We start from the raw sequence: 18,891 nt of genomic DNA, 5'->3' as shown, positions 1-18,891 counted from the left end.
GTTACGAGAAAATGCCGGCATCGAAGAGAAATCTGAAAACGAAAACGAAAACGAAAACAGAAAACTACAACAACAACAAAAAAAAAAAAAAACTAGACAGAGAGAGATGAGCCTGCGAAGCCGACAACACCCCAGCGCGTACGTCCCTCCCGCTATGCGCACGGCCGTGGGGCAAGCTGCGGCGGGGGCCTTCACTTATTTTGGGGGGGGGGTTGGACGTGGCAGGCGCACTTCGCTGCTGGGGTATGACGTGGGCACCTCGTCTTCCTCGTTCGTTGGCGGTACCTCGGCCGAGGTTCACCAGGGCCATGCAGCAGGGCGGGCCGACGAACTGCTGCTGCAGGGCCACAACGACCAGAAAATAGGCGAACTCGAGCGGCAGGTGGGCGCCATCAAGCACGTACGTGTCCTGCCCCCCCTGCCTGTCGTGATGTGTGGCGCGTGGCCGCTTGTGATCGACCAGCGGCTGCTAACGTCGTGCGTGGGGTGTCGTCGTCGGTTCAGATCACGCTCGAGATAGAGTCGGAGCTGCAGAACAGTAACCGGATGCTGGACGAGATGAACTTCACGATGGACAACACGCGAGCCCTGCTGGAGGGTGCCATGAAGCGGCTGGAGCAGGTGACCGCCGCCGCCGGGTCGCGGCACATGGTCTACCTCTTCATGTTCTGCTTCTTCGTGTTCGGCCTCCTCTACTACCTCATCCGCTAGCGCGCGCGCGCATTCCAACCCCGTTCCCATCCGCCCGTCTATCCACCATCCACCCATCTATTTCTTCATCACCCACGTGGGGGCCGAGACCCACAGGAGCACCCCACACCACCACCGCCAAACACCAAAACTGTCGCGCGTCTGCTGGGCGCATTGACTGTCCGATAGGACAGCAGCACTCGGTCGCTCAGGCCGACGACCCGCTGATGTAGAAGTACCGCTCCCTGTACGCCTCGATGTAGGATCGGGCCATGCCTTGAACACACACGCATGCGCACCACGCGAATGTCAGGCCGACGTCGAGAGAGAGAGTCGCGCGGGTGTAGTGCGTGTGTGTGCGTGTGTGTGCGTGTGGGAGAATGGCGTACCGAGAGCAGCGGTCACGAACGGTAGTCGCTTGAGCAGGTCGGCCAGACGACGGAGCACGCAGCTGGTGAGCAGAGCCTCGTAGAAGGGGGAGCGCACCAGGTAGTACGCCCACTGCAGGTGTGTGCGCCGCCGCCGCTCACGTCAGTTGGTTGGGGGCACGTGCAGGTCGCTACCACCCAGGGGCAGCAGGGGAGGGGAAGGAGGAGGAAGGAGGTAGGCGTGTGTGACCTGGGTGGTGCGACGACTGAGCTCAGGCGACGGGGACTTGGATGCCGTGGAGGAGCACGCCCACGCCCCCACGTCCACGGCCAGCGAACAGCACCAGGCTCGCCACGATCGCACGCCCCACACGTACATTGCCGCCACTGCCACCCCCCCCCGCCGCCCAGAGAGTGAGTGGTCCACCCACAACCAACCATGCCAGCCAACGACGACAACCAGCCACCAGCCACCACCAGCCACCACGGGGGAGGCGTACGGTAGGCCAGAGGTCGCAGTATGTAGAGGAGCTCCCCGGTGAGCGCCCAACCCTTGAGGACGACAGCAGCAGCATCGGCGTCGTTGTCGTGCGGGCCGTTGCTTCCTGCCAGGGCCTGGCCGCCGCTCTCGTGGGCGGGCGGGGCCGCGTCGTGCGGGTGGTGCGCCGCCGCCCTGCCTCTCGCCCCTCCCCTTCGGAGGATCGTCTCCCTCTGGCTTCGTCCGCCTCGCACAGCACTCTCCGCCTGTCGCCCCTCCCCCCCCCATGCCACGCGCCAGCGCGCACGTGCCCACGTCAGCATCGCGTGCACGTGTTTTTTGGGCGCGTGTCGGAACGGATGGGGGGGGGGAGTGACGTACGAGGGTGGGGCGAACCGGAGGGGGAGGAAGAGGGGGGTAGGAGTCGTGGAGGGGCCGCAGGAGGATGTCCTCCTCCTCCTCGCCGGGCTGCTGCTTGGCCGCGGTGGCACCCGCCGCCTCGCCGCCCGTGCTCCGGCTGCGGATCCTGCAGGTTGCCATGTTCGTCAGCGCCTCACGACATCCGCCTCAAGCCTCGCCTTGGCACCCACTCGCCCACGCGCGCGCAACGCAACACAAAATGGCGCGCGTGTGTGTCGTGTGTGTCGTGTCGTGAGAGAGGTTGGTACTTGGCCAGCGCTTCTGCGGTGAAGAGGTGCTGGTTCTCTTCGGTGAGGACCTCTGTGCGCTCTGGGACCTTCTGATGGACGATCATACGACCTCCCTGGACGGCCAGCAGGCCCAGCCTCACCAACGCTCTGTCGCCGCCACACGTCAGCACTGCTCGAGCCCGCAAAACACGCAACGCAACGCAACGCAACGCACGCCAGAACGAGAGAGAGAGAGAGAGAGAGAGAGCGTACTTGAGGAGTTCGACGATGGCCACGGTGGTCCACTTGCCGCGAGAGCCGAGGCGATGCTGGGCGGCCACCTCGGCAAAGAGCTCCGTGTGTTGCAGCGCGGTGAGTCCCACGCGCAGCCAGTCGGCCTTGGACAGCCGCGCCTCGCCGCTTCCCGTGGCGCGGCGAAAGTGGCGCAGCACCACCACGTCGTGGTACATGCCCAGCAGCCCCAACGCTCCGTATCCTATTATTATCCAAAAATGGGGGGGGAGGGGTACATACACACGCACGCACCGCACACACGCGCGCGCGTAAGAACACCACCACACACACGGCGGGCATGGAGACTGTAAAGAGGGAGAGGGTCCACACCGAACTCGATGGCAAGCTCCGACTCCCGAAAGCGGCCAGGGCTGAAGAAGAAGAGGCCCCGGAGCGCATTTTCCATGTACCTGCGCGCGGACAACGTTGCCCGTCATGTGAGAGCTCTCTCTCCACTTATGATGATGATGACGACGACGGAGGGACTCCCTTTTTGGGGAGGGGGAGGGGGCACGTTGGGGTGCGTACCCGACTTGGGAAGCCTGCACCACGACCAGCTGCTCGTAGGCGGATACCGCTTGCCGGAGTAGCTCCATATTCAACAGAGATATGTTGGGTTGATAATAGCTATTCTGCACGAAGAAGAAGAAGATGTGCCGTGGCCTCCTCTTGTCGTGGGGGCTTCTGGGATGTGAAACCTCCCCGCCACGTCCTTGCATCTTACATTTCCCTTTCTATTTCCTTTTCGTCGCCTTTTCTTTGGTCTGTATTTTATTTTATTTTTAGTGTGCGAGCAACCAGTCACTGCTGCAGCCATGCACCGCCGCGCAGGTGGCCACCGTCCGCAGCAGCAGCGGCGGCATCAACAGGAGGAGAAAGGCCGCACGTCGGCCCCTTCACCTTCAGAACCACCACCGCCAGCACCATCAGCACCATCGGCTGCGTCGCCACGGCCGGCAGCAGGGGCGGTAGTGGCGGAGGCGGGTGCGGTGGTGGCCACCTACTACGCGCTGGAGGGCCTCTACGCGCTGGCGATGGGCCTCACGCAAAGCGTGGACGACCTGTTCCTCCTCCACGCCGGCCTCTCCATGTGGAGCGTGTTCCTCGTGGGCGCCGCCTTCACCGCCGCCCTCGTCCTCTTCGAAATACCCACCGGTACGTACATACCGTAGGCACCACCCACCCATCATTCACTGCTGCTGCTGCTGCCCCGTCCCTCTTGCTCACGCTACTGCTGGGTGGGTGGTGGTGCCTGGGCTGCCCATGCCCGATGCTGCTGCTGCTGGTGGTGGTGGTGCGGTGGTGATGTGGGCAGGCGTGGTGGCGGACACGGTGGGCCGGCGCGCCAGCGTGTTGGCCAGCCTCGCGGTGCGCTCTGCGGGGAGTGTGGCCTACGTGGCCGCCGCGTGGGCTCCCGCCGCCCTACGCCTCGGTACATCGCACCCCACATCTCTTTACCCACCACGCCACATCGCACCACCAGCCACCGCCGCCACGGCCTTGTGGAGCGGTTCTGCTGCTGGTGGTGATGGTGGTGGTTCTCACCGCCTTTCGCCTCTTGGTGGCGGTGGCGGCTGCAGTGTTGTTTTGCGGGCTCAAGGTGGTGATGGGCCTGGGCTTCACGTTCTACTCGGGCGCCATCGGTACCACACGCACACGCACACGCACACGCACACGCACACGCACACGCACACGCACCATTACCCCGCTCCCTCCCGCACCGGTGCTGCTGCTGCTGCTGTGGTGGTGGTGGGTGGATGGGTGGCTGGTGTCGGAGGGAGTGACCAGGCGCGGGTGCGTGCGTGGGTGCAGATGCGTGGCTCGTGGACGCGTTGCGCGTGATGCCCGACAGTGGTGGCCGCACTCTTGACCAGGTTCCGCCCCCCACCCCGCCACGGTGGTGGGCGCGTGGGGGGGAGGCTGGTGGTTGCGTGCCACGAGTGGCGCGGTGCCCTCACTCGTGCCTCTCTCTCTGTGTGTCGTGTGTGTGTGTCGCCTCTCCTTTCCTCCCCAATGATGTTTGGTGGGTGGCGTGGCCATCCCGGCACCGGGCTGGTACGGGTGGGTGCGCGCCAGGTGTTTGCGCGCGGAGCTGCCATCAGCCGCCTGCTGGGCCTGCTGGGCATGCTGGGCGGAGCAGGTGCGCCTCCCTCCCTTCCCCTCTCCTTGGCACACGCGTGACGCACCACCGATGTTGTGTGTACGTGGCATGGCAAACAATTAATTGGATGGGAGCGCAGCGATGGCGCAGGGCGCCCTGGGCATCCCCTTTGCCATGCGGGGTCTGCTGCTGGGCTGCACCCTGGTGGCCGCCGCCCACTTCATGCACGACACGGGCTTCAGCCCCACCCCTCTCACCGCCGAGTATGACCTCCTCGCTCCACGACGCGACACGCGACACGGCCAACGACACGGCCAGCGACACGACCAACGACACGACACGCATACAGCGATACACAATACACAATACACACAACACAACACACACAACACACACACATGGTTGTGTGTTGTGTGCGCAATGGGCTGACGCGGGCGGTACGGGTGTGCGTGGCAGTGTCTATGTGAGCAAGGTGGTCGAGATCAGCCGCGCGAGCGCCCGCTACGGGTGGTCGAACAAGGCCGTGCGAATGATCATGCTGGCCTCCTTTTCGCAGGTACCACCCACCACCCTGTGTCGGTCTGTATGTGTAGGGGGGGGCGCAGCTTCAGGAAGGCCTCACTTGTACTCCTACCACTACCACTACTCCTCCTCCTCCTCCTCCTACGACGTGGTGCGATGGTGCGAATGGTGCGCAGGCCATGTTGACCACGTGGGGTTTCTACGCGTGGCACAGCCACCTGCTCACGCTCTACGGGGACGTGCACGCCGTGTGGCTCATCGGTGGGTGGTCATCCATCTCCCACATCACGAGCGCACGCGCACAATGCTGAATGGCGGCGGCGGGGCATTTCGGGGCGCGCGTGCAGGCGTGGTGTCGGCCCTGGTGTCTTGCGCCCGCAGCCTGGGCAACCTGCTGGTCGACGCCCTGATCGCCAGCGGTCTCGTGCGGCACCGTACGACGGTCATGCTGGGCGCCATGCCCGTCCTTTCCCTCACCGCCATCGCCCTCGGCCGCAGCACCTCCTTCGCTCAGGCCCGTGCGTGCCCCCTTGCCCCCCCCCCCATTTTCTCCTCTCGTCTCGAGCTCGCACTCATGCGCCACGTGGGGGGTGGCTCAGTGTGTTGGCTCATGTGCCTGATGGCCACGATGGGCGTGGTCGACCCGGTGCGGCAGGCCTTCCTTCACCGCGAGATCCCGTCGGGGCAACGGGCGACGGTGATCTCCTTCCAGCAGATGTTCGTCGGCGGGGGCTCCGTCCTGGGGCAGCTCACCCTGGGGTACTGCGCCAACGTCGCCTCCATCCCGGCCGCCTACGTCGTTGGCGGCTGCCTCTCCCTCCTCTCCCTTCCCCCAATCTTCCTCCTCCGCTCCTTCCGACGACACACCGACGCCTTTGTGCCCACCACCTCCCCATAACAAGAACATCATCATCATCATCATCAACAACAACAAGAACATCATCATCGTCAACAACAACAGGAAGAACAACAATACTCCCCATTCCCAGTAGTGCATTGGTGCTATTCGGACTTGCTGGCCCACCCACCTCTGACGGCCCCCGCGTGTCGCTGCGCCAGGCCCGCTGCTCTAGCAGGACGACGGCAAGCTTGCGACGATCCCGGTCAGGTCGGCCAAAGCGGCGCGCAGGCGGGAGGCCGCACTCTCCTGCGGCAGCTCGGTAGTCTCCGGCGAGTCGCGCGAGATGGTCTGCCGAGTCTGCGCCTGCGGCACAAACGTTGCGGCGGTCGTGGGTCAGAGACTGGGGCCCCATGCAAACAGGTCCTCGTCTTCGCTGTCAACGCGTACCTGGACGGCGAAGTCGAGGAGGGCTTCCGCGTGCCCGTGGAGCAGTCGCTGGAGCGGGCCGACGTCGTGCGAGGCGTCGCAGAGCAGGAGCAGGTGCGTGAGGGTGTCGACGAGCCGGCTTTGGAGCGTGCTGCGGTAGCGGAAGTCGAGCTTGCTCTCTCCCGACGCCTCGTCGAAGGTCTGCACAAGGGTGCCCACCACGCCCGTGTGTGGTGGTGGCGGCCCCCAACCAACGGCGCGCCAAACGGTGATGAGAGCCGGCTCAGCTGATGATGGCCCACCACCGAATGGGTGCTCTCCCCAAGAAGCAAGCTTCCACCACGGGGGTAAGACAGAGGGGGGAGGGAGAGAGGGCGGACCAGAATGGCGCGGAGCAAGGCCTCGCATAGGTCGAGATAGGTGGTACCGTAGGCCCCTCGCCCCTGCGCAGCACAGACCGCCACGCACGCTCTGCAGGTGGCCCGGTCGTGGAGCGCATTAGCTCTCAATATAAATGTAAATATAAATGTAAATATAAATGTAAATATAAATAGCGGCTGTGGTGTGCGTGCGGAGGGAGGTGGGGGCACGTACGCGATGCGGACTTTGAAGTGGGCGGCGTCGTGGAGGAGGGCGGCCAGGGCGTGCCACATGGGGGCCAGGGTCGAGGCGGGGCATGCCGGCTGACGGGGTTGCGCATTCGCCGAATTCAGGGCGCTGGCGAGGGCGTAGCACGCGTTCCAGCGGGCCTTGGGCAGGCTCGATTGGAGGCAGTGCAGGAGGGCCGCCACGAGGCGCCGCAACTCGATGAGAGGCGCCAGGTGCCCGAGGGCGCGAGCGGCGTTGGCTCGCACCTTGTGGTGGTCCTCGCTGGCGGCTACCACCGCCTCGATGGCCTTGCCCGCGATCTCCCTCCTCGTGGCGTCCCCCAGCGGATCGCTCTCGCCTTCGAGATCCTCCGCCGCCGCCCCCGCGCCCTCCTCCCCCGCCGCCAGCTGCTGTTGCGATACCAGCACCTGACAGAAGTTGGCCAACGACCAGCAGGCGCGCGTCTAACATCCCCCACGAGACACACGAGACACATACGACACACACACGACACACACGACACACCAGAGATTGGAGAGGAGGACGGGGAATAAACAAAAACAGAGAGACAGGTGGTTGCGACGGATATCAGCAGCGCCGCAGCCAGTGGTTGTGTGTGGGGTGGCGGGGTAGGGGATGCACGCGTACCCGCACGGGGAGCTGGGGATCCTGCAAAGCAGCCAGGATAGCCTCCACGGCATCGCAGATCCAGGAGAGGTCCTAACACACACACACACACACACCGCATACACGACGCATACACGATACGTATCGTACCATGCGCGTATCATGTGTGTGTTGGCGGGAAGCAAGGGAATGGGGTTGGTCGGGACCACGGGCACGCACGGGCGCGACGGGTGGTGGTGGTGGCGGTGGTGGTGGGTACCTGGAGGAGGGACGGGAAGAGGGCAAACACGCCCAGCGTGCGCACCGAGGCGGCCCGCACAGAGGCCGCCGAGTCGGCGGTGGCGCACAGGAGAAGCGGCAGACAAGCGAGCTGGGTGCCCTTCTGCACGCGCGCGCGGACACGCCGGAGGCTTCAGCGCTCCGCGTGGGCAGGACCCATGCAACGCGCGGGCACGTGATGGTGGGGTGGTGGTGTGAGATGTGCGTACGGGCAGGGAGGCGAAGGCCCGGGGGCTCATGTTGGCCAGCCACGAGGCCACGGCGCCCCGGATCGACGGGTTCGAATCGGCAAAGAGGGCGTGGAGCGGGCTGGCCGGCAGCACGTCCTGCCACACCCGCGCATTCCCCTCCTCCTCCTCCTCCTCCCCCTCCCCCTCCTGATACTCTGAGGCGTGGTGGTCGCTCCCGCTCTTGGCTGCCTGCAGGGGCCAACGACACACGACAGACCACGACACACCACGACACAATAGTGAGCATGAGCGCAACTGGCGCATTGGGGGGGGGGCATTGGTGGTGAGTAGTGGAGGTGGGGCGGTGGGTGCCTTGGGGGGCCTGGTGAGGTTGGCCAGGGCGGAGAGGGCGTGGTAGCGGACGGAGGATTCCGGGCTGCGCAGGGCGGCGACAAACACGGGCAGGAGCGGGTGCGGCCACAGGTGGCGGGCCAGCGGGAACACTCGCCCCAGCCGCCCCAGCACGTCGAGGGCCGCCGCGCGCTCGAGCAGTGAGCCCCGAAGCGCGATCTCCACGACGGTGCCCCCCACCAGTCCCGCACCCACCGCGCCAACCCCGCGCCCCTCGGGCCGCGGCTCTTCACACTGCTGCTGCTGCTCGTGCGGAGAGGCATCGAGCGAGGCGAGAAAAGGCACGAGCTCGCGCGCGGCCGTGGCCTCGTCGATGGCGCCCAGCACGGCACCCACGCAACCGAGTGCCGCCGCCCGTACGGGCTCGCTGCCGCGCCGGAGCAGCAGCAGCCCATCCAACCGCCCCAGCAGTTCCTGAGTGTTCGCCCCCCCCCCGTGGCATGAGCGTCGGCCCAGCCACACACGACACGACACACGACAACATGACACACGACACACGCACACACGATACGGCAGGGGGAGGGGTTGCGTGGTACGTGCCTGGGCGTAACCGGGGGTGAGGCGCTGGTAGGGGACGCTCTCGACCAGCTGCGCGGCTGCCCTGAGCACTTGCACCAGACACCCGGCATCGCCCTCCTCGTCGAGCGACGCAAAGACGGCCTGGACCCCATCATGATGATCCCCACCACCCGCCATCAGACGGTACAACGAACCACACCACCATGCCCGCGATATTTCGTTTTTTCCCTTCAATATCTATCTACCTACCTATCTTATCTATCTCTCTAGTCTATCTATCTATCTACCTATCTTATCTATTTATCTATAGCGAAAGAGAAGGGAGTTGTGACGTACGAGGTGGATGCGGCGGACGGTGGCGGCGAGAGAGCGAGAGAGGGGCGTGTAGGAGCGCTGGAGGGGAGCCGAGCTCTTGGCCGTCCCGCCGGGCTCGTCGGCAGCGGCCTGCAGGTAGGGCCGGCAAGCATGTAGAGCCGCCCCCAGAGCCGCTGCCGCCGCGCCCCGCACCCGATGCGCTCCGTCCTCCCGCATCACGCCCACTAACACACACGTCACACGCCACACGTCACACAGCCGAGGCGCGCGTGCATACATGCATTCAGTCCTCCGGTCGGATGGGTCGGGGGAGGAAAATGGCTCGGTACCGAGGGAGGTGCGCCGGGTCGAATCGGAATCGGGGAGGTAGGGCTTGGAGTGTGCGGTGAAGACGCGCGGACAGTGGCGAGCGATGGCCTGCACACACGCGAGGGCGTGGAAGCGCACCTTCCATCCGGCCCTGCTCACGCCACCCCCCGCCACGGCCACGGCCACGGCCACCCCGCGATGTGCGTGAGGAGGCGGCGCGGCCAGGGCAGAGCCAGCAGATGTGTGCTGCCGCCATACAAAGGGGGTGGTGGTGGTGGTGGAAGGTGGTGGAAGGGAAGGCCGTACCCGTACGGGTTAGCGTGCTCCCCGTCAGAGCCCTCCGAGTCGGACGACGGCTGGTACTGCTGCTGGTGCTGGTGCTGGTGCTGGTGCTGGTGCTGGTGCTGGTGCTGGTGCTGGTGCTGGTGCTGGTGCTGGTGCTGGTGCTGGTGCTGGTGCTGGTGCTGGTGCTGGTGCTGGTGCTGGTGCTGGTGCTGGTGCTGGTGGTAGAGGGGGGCTGCCGGTAGTTGTGGTGCCGGTGGGCATGGAGGCGGCGGCGCCCCATCCGGGCGGGGGCGAGGGGGGAGAAGGGCGGGAGATGCCGGGGTCGTGCTGCTGCTGCCGCCGGTGGCTGTAGCGGTGGCGGTGAGTCCGCCGGGCCAGCGGGGCGTGCCGTAGAGGGAGAGAGGCCAGAGGGAGATCAGCAGCGGACCCACCTCTCGCTCCCCCGCCCGTCGCCACTCTGTGAGCACCACCTGCAGCCCCCGCATCGTGCTGCAGAGCGCCTGCCATCCCCGGCGCCGCACACCACCGCCGTGAGTGTGGCTGCTGCTGCCCATGTCGGTGGTGGCTGGTGGTGGCTGGTAGCTGGTGGCGGGGCTCGATACCTTGGAGAGGGCGGGGGAGGGGTGCTGGTGCGGGGCCACGAGGCGCGCGTGGAATACGCCGAAGTTGTGCCGGAGGGTGGCCCACACGAGCGGATAGTGGCGGAGGAGGCGGTTGCCGCCCCGCACGCACACGTTGGCCAGGCAGTTGGTCGCCATCCGCTGCACCTCCAGCCCTCCCTCCGCCTTCTGCGCCCACCCCACCAGCTCCTCGACCAGCCCCTGCTTCCCAGTCCGCGCAGACATGTCACACGACACACGCGACACATGCGACGCGACACACGCGACGCGACGCACACGACACACACGGCACGGTGAGCACAAAGACGCGTCCTGCGCCTCTGAGTGACATGGGCGGGCGGGCGGGCGGATGGGGGTGGAGGGGACCTTGTCGAAGAGATCAGGGCCACGCTCGAGGAGGACGAGGCCCAGGGCGTGCAGAGCCTCCGCCGCCACCACGGACACGGCGGCCAGGCCACGCAGCACGCCCACCAGCTCCTCTGCTTCGCTCAGGCACACGCCCTCCTGCACCACCCACCAGGCCACCACAAGGCCACCACCACCACCACCACCACCACCACCACCACCACCACCAGCGGACACACGACACACACGAAAGGCGCAGCTGTCGGTGAGGAGCAGGCTAGGTACTACGCGTTGGGAAGGAGGGAGGAAGGCGCCGTACGGAGGGGAGGCGCGCGAGACAGGTGCGAGCGGCCTGGCAGAAGGCGGCCTGCTGTCGCTCTCGCCTCCGCCGCTCCTCGTGCTCCTCCTGTACACGTACGGACTGCTGCTGCTGCTGCTGCCGATGCCGCGGCTGCTGGCGGTGCTGAGGCTGGGGCTGGTGGGGCGGCGGGCGGCGCCAGGAGGACACCCCGCCCGAGGAAGGCGTGCCGGCCGTCGAGTGCGCAGTTGGGGTTGGCGGTCGCGGGAGGAGGCGCGCCACGGCCAGCAGGTACTCGAGGGGACCTGCGTACTCCGCCACCGCCGCCGGCTGCTGCTGGTGCTGCTGGTGGCGGAGCACCGCGGCAGCAGAGAAGGGCAGGCGCCACGGGGGCGCCGGCAGGGCGCTGGGCGGAGGGGGCAGCTCCAGAAGCACCCTCAGGGCTTGCTCCACCGCGTCCTCCTCCTCCTCGCGCTTCTCCTCCTCCTGCTGTCGGTGGCGGTGGCGGTGCGGCGTATTGCCTGTTGGCCCTGCCGCCCCTGCTACCTTGTCTTCTTCCTCCATGGTAGGCTCTCTTGTGCTTGATTTTTTTGTCCTTTTTCTTTTTGGCTTTTTTTCTTTTTCTTCTTCTTTTTTCTTGCGCAGCGCCATTCATCCTCTCGGTCCTGGATGCCAGGTGTGAAGACAAAGTGCTGGGCAGCTTGAGGATGTCAGTGATGAGCTACCTGCACACATGTTTGGAAGCAAGTGAGTGCATTATCAGTTAGCTGGGAAGCAGAAGTGTGGGGTGAGGGAATCAAATAGAGTGGGGACAGCATGTGGCTTCAGTCTGATGTTGGTCCAGTGTGTCCTACTACTCCTTGGAAGAGGTGAAGAGAGGCTGAGAGCAGTGGGAAAACAGCTCTGGAGAAATCTCAGCATCTGTGACCAAGGGTGGGAGAGTCCAGGGAACACCTGGAGCAAAGGGTTGAGATGGCAGGCAACAGAAGAAAGCATGGTGGTGGTGGAGGTGGTAGGAACCAATTGGGAGTGAACTCAGCAGTTGGTAGGGCATTGACCACTCACCCTGGCAGTGGTATGGCTTATCACACATATGGAGCAAGATCAAGTTGGGGTAAAGGGTCCATCATAATGAAAGATGTGATACTTGAAAACACCTAGTGGAGGAAGCTTGGATGTTGTCCTTTCAAGGCAGAAGCTGGTGCAATAGTCAATCTTCAAAACATGTGCAGTAATGTTATTAATGGATTAGAGTGTCTTCCACTGCAGAATTACTTTGCAAGTGTGGTGGAGGTGGAGAAGAACAAGATGAAACTGACTGAATTGGTACACACCATCCCATCATGTACACATACACAATGAAATCTTATGAGCATTCTTTGATACAATTTCGTGGTGACATGATGAAATATCCTTTTAAATATACAATAAAACTATTTTATGTTATCATTTCAGTTTGTGTGTTGTGCCATCAGCATATCAGTTGTTTCATCCTTTCTGTTTGCCATCAGTATCTGTTGTTTCCTTATACTGCCTCTTTCTCTTCTCTTCCAGAACATTGACTCTGGAAAGCAATTATAACCACCATTATATATAAGTAATCTATCACATATGTGTACATGATAGAATAACTGACATATTCTCATTGCAGATAATGCTCAACACTCAGCTGACAGAAGAAGCCAAGAAAAATAGCACCACTGGAGCCAGCTCCATCATGGAGATGTCACCAGATTTGGTCTCAGCACCAGAGGTATGTGTGTTTTATTTGGAATGAAATGTAGTCCTTCATAAATCTCACCAATCCTGTACTTCCTTCAGGTTGATGGGACAGCCCAAACAAGACCTGCCATAGAGGAGCAAGTCACACTGCCATCTGCCATGGCCACTGACAAGGAGCTGTTGAAGCTCCAGAATGCTTTTCTTACTCTTTATGAAGCTGGTTATGCTCCCAAACTGCAGGACATTCTAATGCATACCTTCACCTGATAGCACTTTTACCAATTTATCTCCTCCTAGCCCACAGAAGAGGAGCTCTCCATGCCAGGAGGCCTGCTCAAGCAAAATGGTGCAGATCATGTGAAGATGACTGCTGTGATGATTGACATTGACCAAATGATGAAGAGTGGCACTCACTGGTTGGTGACTGCTAGAGGATGCAGAGTTCTCTCTATGTCAAGGAATGAGATGGGCATTCTGACAATGAGTAGGGAGGAGAAACTTCTTTGGATCCTCAGCAATCCAGACACCACCTTGAGAAGGAAGATGTTATTACAGAGTTGCAGGAGAGGCTTTGAAAGGAGACAGAGGAGAAGGAGAAAGCTCAAGAAAAGGAGAAACATAAAGAGAAGGCCAAAGGGAAGAGGAAATCCACTGACTCAGCAGAAGAGCCTTTCAAACCAGCAAGAACACCCAATGAGACCAAATCTGACTGGAAGGACCTCTGCAAGTGCATTGAACATCTCCAGGTCACTTGTGCAAATCCCAAGCTAGTTGACATTGTCCTGTGTGACATCTCTGTTGATGCATCTACTTGCCACTGGGATCAGCACAGGCTGAACCAAATGGTGGGTTACACCAATCTGAATTGATATGGTATGACCTCTCTGAAACAAGGCTCATGTGTATGATTACTAACCTGTCTCACCACACAGACTGCTTTGATGCATCCTGACAACCAATGTGCTGGAAATGGCAGCTCTTCTCAACCTCCTTGCTGACAACCCATTGTGTATGATACTCATACAGGACTCTACACCATCTTCATCAGTTGAGCAAACAAGTGCTGTACGTTCAATCCAGAGTTGCTGCTGGTCACATTGCCAAGATTCCCAAGCTCATGGCCTACAAGAAGCCCTCCTCATCAAGAAGTGGAACCCAAAGTGGCCATGTTGCTCCTCAAGTGCATCAACTGAGTCTGTATTTTGTTCATTTGACTTGGTGGTATATGTGAATCTGAGACCAACATCATCACAAGTGCTATTGACAGCATCATCATTCACTCCAATCCAACTGACATTGTGTCCTGGATTTCAGCAGCCTGGACTGTGGTGCATCAACTCACCTCATCCAGTACCTCAACTTCTTCTTGACCTTCACCCTGCTCCTCCTTGACCTCCATGGCATCAGCTCCTAGCACCCCTGCACAGGTACTCAACCAAGTGAGAGGCCCAGCCCTCCACAACCCCATGTGCAGAACCATCACACAAGAGAAAGCAAAGTCTTGAGGCTTACACCCACATCTGCACACACAGCAGTGCCCACAACAACCAGCACAAGCACAGCAGTGGATCTTGACACAAGCACCACAGGAGCAGGAGGAGCAGGAGCAGCAGGAGCAAGAACAGAAGGTATTTTAATCTGCCATCAAGATGCTCTCAATTTTGTCTTGCTATTTTTAAATTAAAACCATTAAGAACCACCATTTTTGTGTTGTCAACACATAGTCATCACACATGTACACAATAAAGTAAGTGTCCAGTTTTACAGTTTTTGTTGTCACATACATGAAAATGGTGTGTTTGACCTACTGTTTCTTTATGATAGGTGGAACACAAATCAGTGGCTCATCCAGGTCATGTGTGTGTTCAAGGAGATGTGCATCACTGAGGGGTCTGCTGTCAAGGCAGTACACATCACTGCAACCTCGTACAAGGACATCATAAACACACTCCAGCCTCACCTCCATGAGGTGGAGGGGCGCCACTATGCCCTCATGCCAGGCCAGGCATGATTCCCTGCAATACAGGTGTAACTAAACCCTGCATGGGTGGGAGTACTGTAGCATGGGTTTTGCTTTGGCAAAGGGGAGGGTGTTCTTGGAGGCAGGTGCCACACCTCTGTCATGCTCTCTGCAGTGGTCAGCATGTGACACACTCATCATGCTCCATGCAATGGTTGGTGTATGTGATGTGCCCATTGTGCTCCAATGAGCAGTTGGCATGCACCATGCGCCTGTCATGCTCCTTGTGGTGGTTGTGCTCTGTGTGGCAGTTGGCATGTGCCAGCATGTGCCATGCACCAATCACTCTCTGCACAGTGGTCAGTGTGCACTTTATGCCTGTCATGCTGTGTGTGGCTGTCAGTGTGTGCTGCATGCCCATCATACTTCACACAGCAATCACTGTGTGCTGTACACCCATTGTGCACATGGGTGTCTACACATGCCATGCAGGCACTGCACAGCAGTTGGTGTGTGCCACACAACTGTCATGCTCCATGCAGTGGTCAGCATGTGCCATCCACCTGTCATGCTCCATGCACCAGTCAGCATGTGCCCCAATACACTACAATGATCTGCATTGCTGTGTAAATTGGCAGCCCCTCCACCCTTCCTTGTGAAGTGGTGGGTACAGGGACAGGGGAAGCCTTGAGTGTACAGCCTTGAGATCACTACCCATTGGCTTCCCCCATGCTGCTGCATGTGCCGCCACGTGCGCAAAATTGGATTTAAAAAATGTTAAAAAATGTTTTTTTGCGGGAGAAAGAAGAAAGTTGGGTAAGGGGGGCCTCTAGCTGGAGGAGGAGGAGGGCGTGTTGTTGGTGGCGGTGGCGAGGAAGGCGAGAAGGTCTCGCTTGGTGACGATGCCGCGGAGGGCCTTGGGGGCGGTGGGGGAGGCGCGGTGGGTGACGAAGGCGACGTCGTTCTTGCGGAGGGTGTAGTGGAGCTGCGCGAGGGGCAGGTCGGCGGGGATCTCCCGGAACTCGGCCAGGAAGGCGACCGTGACGGGCGGCGAGGGCGCCGACGGGGGCGCGGCGAGGAGGGCGTCGGTGAGCGAGTCGAGGGAGACCACGCCCTCGAGGCCCTTGGCCTCGGAGATGACCGGCAGGTGGGTGACCTCCGGGTGGGACTGCAGGAAGGCCAGGGCGTCGCGCAGCGTGGCCGTGGGCGGGAGGGCGTGCGGCGAGTCGAGGCGCAGGTCTGCGACGGTGTGCTGTCCGTAGTGCTCGTTGGCCGGCGGCTCCATGTAGCCCAGGTCGATGCACCACCTCGAGTCCAGGAACTTGGACATGTAGTTCCTCACGCCGTCCGCCAGCACCACCACGATACGCTCGCCTGATGTGGTGGTGTGCACCAGCCACCACCAGCCAAACCGCAAACGTGACTCGCGAGGGTCAGTCTGACGTTGTCACCGTCACACGACGGGGGGGGGTGCGTGCGTGCGGGTGTGCTGTATGGTGTATGGTGTGTGGTGTGATGTATGGAGTGTATGGAGTGTACGGGGTGTATGTGGGGGTACCCTTCTTGGCCTTCTTGGCGACGTGGAGGGCGGCGTAGAGGGAGGAGCCGCAGCTGCCGCCGACGAGGAGGCCCTCCTCGCGGATGAGGCGGCGGGCAAGGAGGAAGGACTCCTTGTCCTCGGTCTTGACCCACTCGTCGACGAGGCCGGCGTCGAGTACGTCGGGGATGAAGTCGTAGCCGATGCCCTCCACGCGGTAGGGGAGGATGGGGCCGGGGCCGGCCAGGATGCTGCCCACGGGGTCGGCGCCGACGACGCGGCAGTGGGGCACCTTCTCCTTGATCTTCTTGGCGATGCCGGTGATGGTGCCGCCGGTGCCGGCCGACACGACCACGTAGTCCACGTGCCCGTCGGTCTGCGCGAGGATCTCCTCGGCCGTGTTGTCGTAGTGGGCCTTCGGGTTGGACGGGTTGGCGTACTGGTCCAGGATGTGCGCGTTGGACAGCTCCCCCTGCAGCTTCTTCGCCACCCCGATGTGCGACTCGGGCGCATCCCACGCCGCCTCCGTCGGCGTCCTGATGATACGCGCCCCGAGCCCCTCGAGCACCGCCACCTGCACCACGCCACACGCCACACGCCACACGCCACACGCCACACGCCACACGCCACACGCCACACGCCACACGCCAGTGCTTTGGTCAGGCCCATCCCCGTCCATGGTCTCTTGACGACCACATATTTCTTGATATATTTAAATAGATTTAAAATATATATATATATATAGGTATGTGATATGTGTAGAACCGCGGTATCGGTGGGTGGGTGGGGCGAGAAAGGTGAACCTTTTCCTGGGACATCTTCTGGGGCAGGGTGATGATCATGTTGTAGCCCCGCACGGCTCCCGTGAGCGCCAGCCCAATGCCGGTGTTGCCGGAGGTGGGTTCGATCAACGTATCGCCGGGCTTGATGCGGCCGCTCGCTTCGGCGTCGAGAATCATCTGCTTGCCGATGCGATCCTTAACCGATCCTCCCGGGTTCATGAACTCACACTTGGCCCCTGCATAACAATAATAATAATAATAATATAATTATGAAACACAGATGGTGACAAACGCATCGATAAAAAGGAAGATGAATGTTGTGCAAAGCACAAAAGGCAAAAAAAAAGATGTAAAGAGACAACGCCAACAAATGAGGAGATGGTGGCGAGGGAATACGAACATATTTCGCACTCATACTGGGCGGAGAGTTTATTGAGGCGAATGAGGGGACTCCACCGGATGGCAGACACGGCGTCGTAGTAAACTCTCTTTTCCGTCGATTCTCTGTGTTCCCCGTTGGTCCGTCAACAGCAAAGCATTTTGAGGGAAGCTGCTGAGCAAGAGGCTGCCCTCTCAAGCAAGAGCACGTACTCGAGGGCGGGGGCGGGGGAAGGGGCTTGCATGGTGTGGCGTGACGAGGGGAAGATGAGGGAAAGATGCAAAAGCAAAAGAAGGTCTGTACCTTTCTCCGTTACCGCCCCCCCCCCCGCGGAAAACTCCTGGCTTGTCGACCACGCCACACGGGGACCACCGGCAAAAAACGGAAACGTGCCGCCACTGGCGGATCCCTCCTTATCTCTCGCCCCCCCCCCCTGGCATTCCTTGGCTGCCGCGGAACAGGAATCCTGCCCGCCTCCCACCCGCGGGGCCACGTAGTACGAGGGAGGTCTTTGTTGGTCACGTCAGGTGGGGGGCTGGTGGTGGTGGTGGTGGTCCGGCAGCTTGCCCTTGAGCGGCGTGGAGGAGCTCTGGGGCGCCGCCTGCGTGGTGGCGATGGCAGCCGCCTCTGGCGGGGCGGGATGTGGTGCGGAGAGAGTGGGCGGCTTGAGCGGCGTGAGGTTGAGCGGCCACGACGAGGCAGCCGCCGACGTGACAGAGGACAACGCCGCCGGTGACGAGGAAGACGACAACGAGGCCGACGACGAGGACGAAGGGGCTACGACGTGTCCTCCCCGGCCGGCGGTGCGGTGCAGAAGGGCGATGGAGCTGCTGCTACTGGCGGCGGCGGCGGCTATGGTGGCGGTGAATCCACTACCGGCACCACCACCGCCAGCCGTCGCGGAGAGAGGTGAGAGGTGGGTCGCGCGATGCGAGAGCCCCGGCGTGACGGGTCCGCATGGAACAGGAGTGGGTTGGTGCTGGGCCTTGGCGCGGACAGCGGCGGCAGGCGAACCGCAGGCTAACGCCTGCAGTGCGGGAGGAGAAGGGAGGGCACCGAGGTGGATGGTCGTCGTCGTGGTCGTGGTCGTGGTGGTGGTGGAGCCCCCCACCGAAGCCGAGGAGGTGGAGGCGGAGGCGTGCCCGAGGGCGAGGGACAGGCCAGTCCCGGGCTGCTGCTGCTGCTGCTGGTGGTGGTGGTGTTGCTGCTGCTGCTGCTGCTGCTGGTGGTGGTGGTGGTGGTGGGGGAGGGCCAGACTCGCAGACCCGAGGCGGGCCAATCCGCCGCGGGCCGCTGCTGGGCCGAGGCCAGGGTGGGCGGAGGAAGGTAGGACGCCCGACGACGATGACGTCGACGTGGCTGTAGCCGCCGCCGCCGCGGCAGAGGGGAGGCGGTG

The 18,891-nt window shown here is 61.8% G+C and overlaps 7 protein-coding genes across 7 annotated transcripts in view; 3 read left to right on the top strand and 4 right to left on the bottom strand.

The window, feature by feature from the left end:
• Positions 1–106: 106 nt before the first annotated feature.
• On the top strand, positions 107–711 carry ACA1_260010 (SNARE domain containing protein; the record flags this gene model as incomplete). The annotated part of the gene is made up of 3 exons (XM_004333602.1): positions 107–138; positions 226–400; positions 505–711. 3 exons carry the CDS (start codon positions 107–109, stop codon positions 709–711), a joined length of 414 nt encoding a protein of 137 aa, XP_004333650.1.
• Positions 712–898: 187 nt separating this feature from the next.
• On the bottom strand, positions 899–3,055 carry ACA1_260000 (Peroxin 16 (Pex16), putative; the record flags this gene model as incomplete). The annotated part of the gene is made up of 9 exons (XM_004333601.1): positions 899–966; positions 1,080–1,191; positions 1,309–1,445; positions 1,559–1,802; positions 1,933–2,062; positions 2,205–2,333; positions 2,439–2,661; positions 2,790–2,869; positions 2,988–3,055. 9 exons carry the CDS (start codon positions 3,053–3,055, stop codon positions 899–901), a joined length of 1,191 nt encoding a protein of 396 aa, XP_004333649.1.
• A 219-nt stretch (positions 3,056–3,274) lies between these two features.
• ACA1_259990 (transporter, major facilitator subfamily protein) lies at positions 3,275–5,980 on the top strand (the record flags this gene model as incomplete). Its single annotated transcript, XM_004333600.1, has 10 exons — positions 3,275–3,614; positions 3,775–3,891; positions 4,040–4,102; positions 4,272–4,333; positions 4,536–4,599; positions 4,700–4,823; positions 5,017–5,116; positions 5,259–5,343; positions 5,430–5,600; positions 5,682–5,980. The coding sequence occupies 10 exons, from the start codon at positions 3,275–3,277 to the stop codon at positions 5,978–5,980; spliced, it is 1,425 nt and encodes a 474-aa protein (XP_004333648.1).
• A 171-nt stretch (positions 5,981–6,151) lies between these two features.
• Positions 6,152–11,679, bottom strand: ACA1_259980 (HEAT repeat domain containing protein; the record flags this gene model as incomplete). Its single annotated transcript, XM_004333599.1, is given in 19 exon segments — positions 6,152–6,280; positions 6,371–6,550; positions 6,730–6,792; positions 6,940–7,401; positions 7,586–7,657; positions 7,824–7,946; positions 8,053–8,262; positions 8,437–8,838; positions 9,001–9,084; positions 9,280–9,387; positions 9,451–9,482; positions 9,588–9,675; positions 9,706–9,718; positions 9,880–10,673; positions 10,839–10,976; positions 11,137–11,223; positions 11,236–11,420; positions 11,476–11,521; positions 11,551–11,679. The coding sequence occupies 19 exon segments, from the start codon at positions 11,677–11,679 to the stop codon at positions 6,152–6,154; spliced, it is 3,345 nt and encodes a 1,114-aa protein (XP_004333647.1).
• Positions 11,680–12,769: 1,090 nt separating this feature from the next.
• Positions 12,770–13,104, top strand: ACA1_259970 (uncharacterized protein; the record flags this gene model as incomplete). Its single annotated transcript, XM_004333598.1, has 2 exons — positions 12,770–12,868; positions 12,937–13,104. 2 exons carry the CDS (start codon positions 12,770–12,772, stop codon positions 13,102–13,104), a joined length of 267 nt encoding a protein of 88 aa, XP_004333646.1.
• A 2,522-nt stretch (positions 13,105–15,626) lies between these two features.
• On the bottom strand, positions 15,627–17,335 carry ACA1_259960 (cystathionine betasynthase; the record flags this gene model as incomplete). The annotated part of the gene is made up of 3 exons (XM_004333597.1): positions 15,627–16,171; positions 16,356–16,908; positions 17,138–17,335. The coding sequence occupies 3 exons, from the start codon at positions 17,333–17,335 to the stop codon at positions 15,627–15,629; spliced, it is 1,296 nt and encodes a 431-aa protein (XP_004333645.1).
• A 683-nt stretch (positions 17,336–18,018) lies between these two features.
• Positions 18,019–18,891, bottom strand: part of ACA1_259550 (SNF2 family Nterminal domain containing protein) — a gene marked incomplete at both ends in the record, with an annotated part of 13,263 nt that continues 12,390 nt past the window's right edge. The window contains 2 exons of the mRNA XM_004333596.1: positions 18,019–18,522; positions 18,607–18,854. Coding sequence (XP_004333644.1) covers positions 18,019–18,522; positions 18,607–18,854 — 752 coding nt within the window. The remainder of the gene's footprint in view (positions 18,523–18,606; positions 18,855–18,891) is intronic.

The sequence above is a fragment of the Acanthamoeba castellanii genome, assembly GCF_000313135.1.
Source record: "Acanthamoeba castellanii str. Neff unplaced genomic scaffold scf7180000084769, whole genome shotgun sequence".
Classification (NCBI taxonomy): Eukaryota; Discosea; order Longamoebia; family Acanthamoebidae; genus Acanthamoeba; species Acanthamoeba castellanii.
This window is presented reverse-complemented; position numbering and strand designations above follow the sequence as displayed.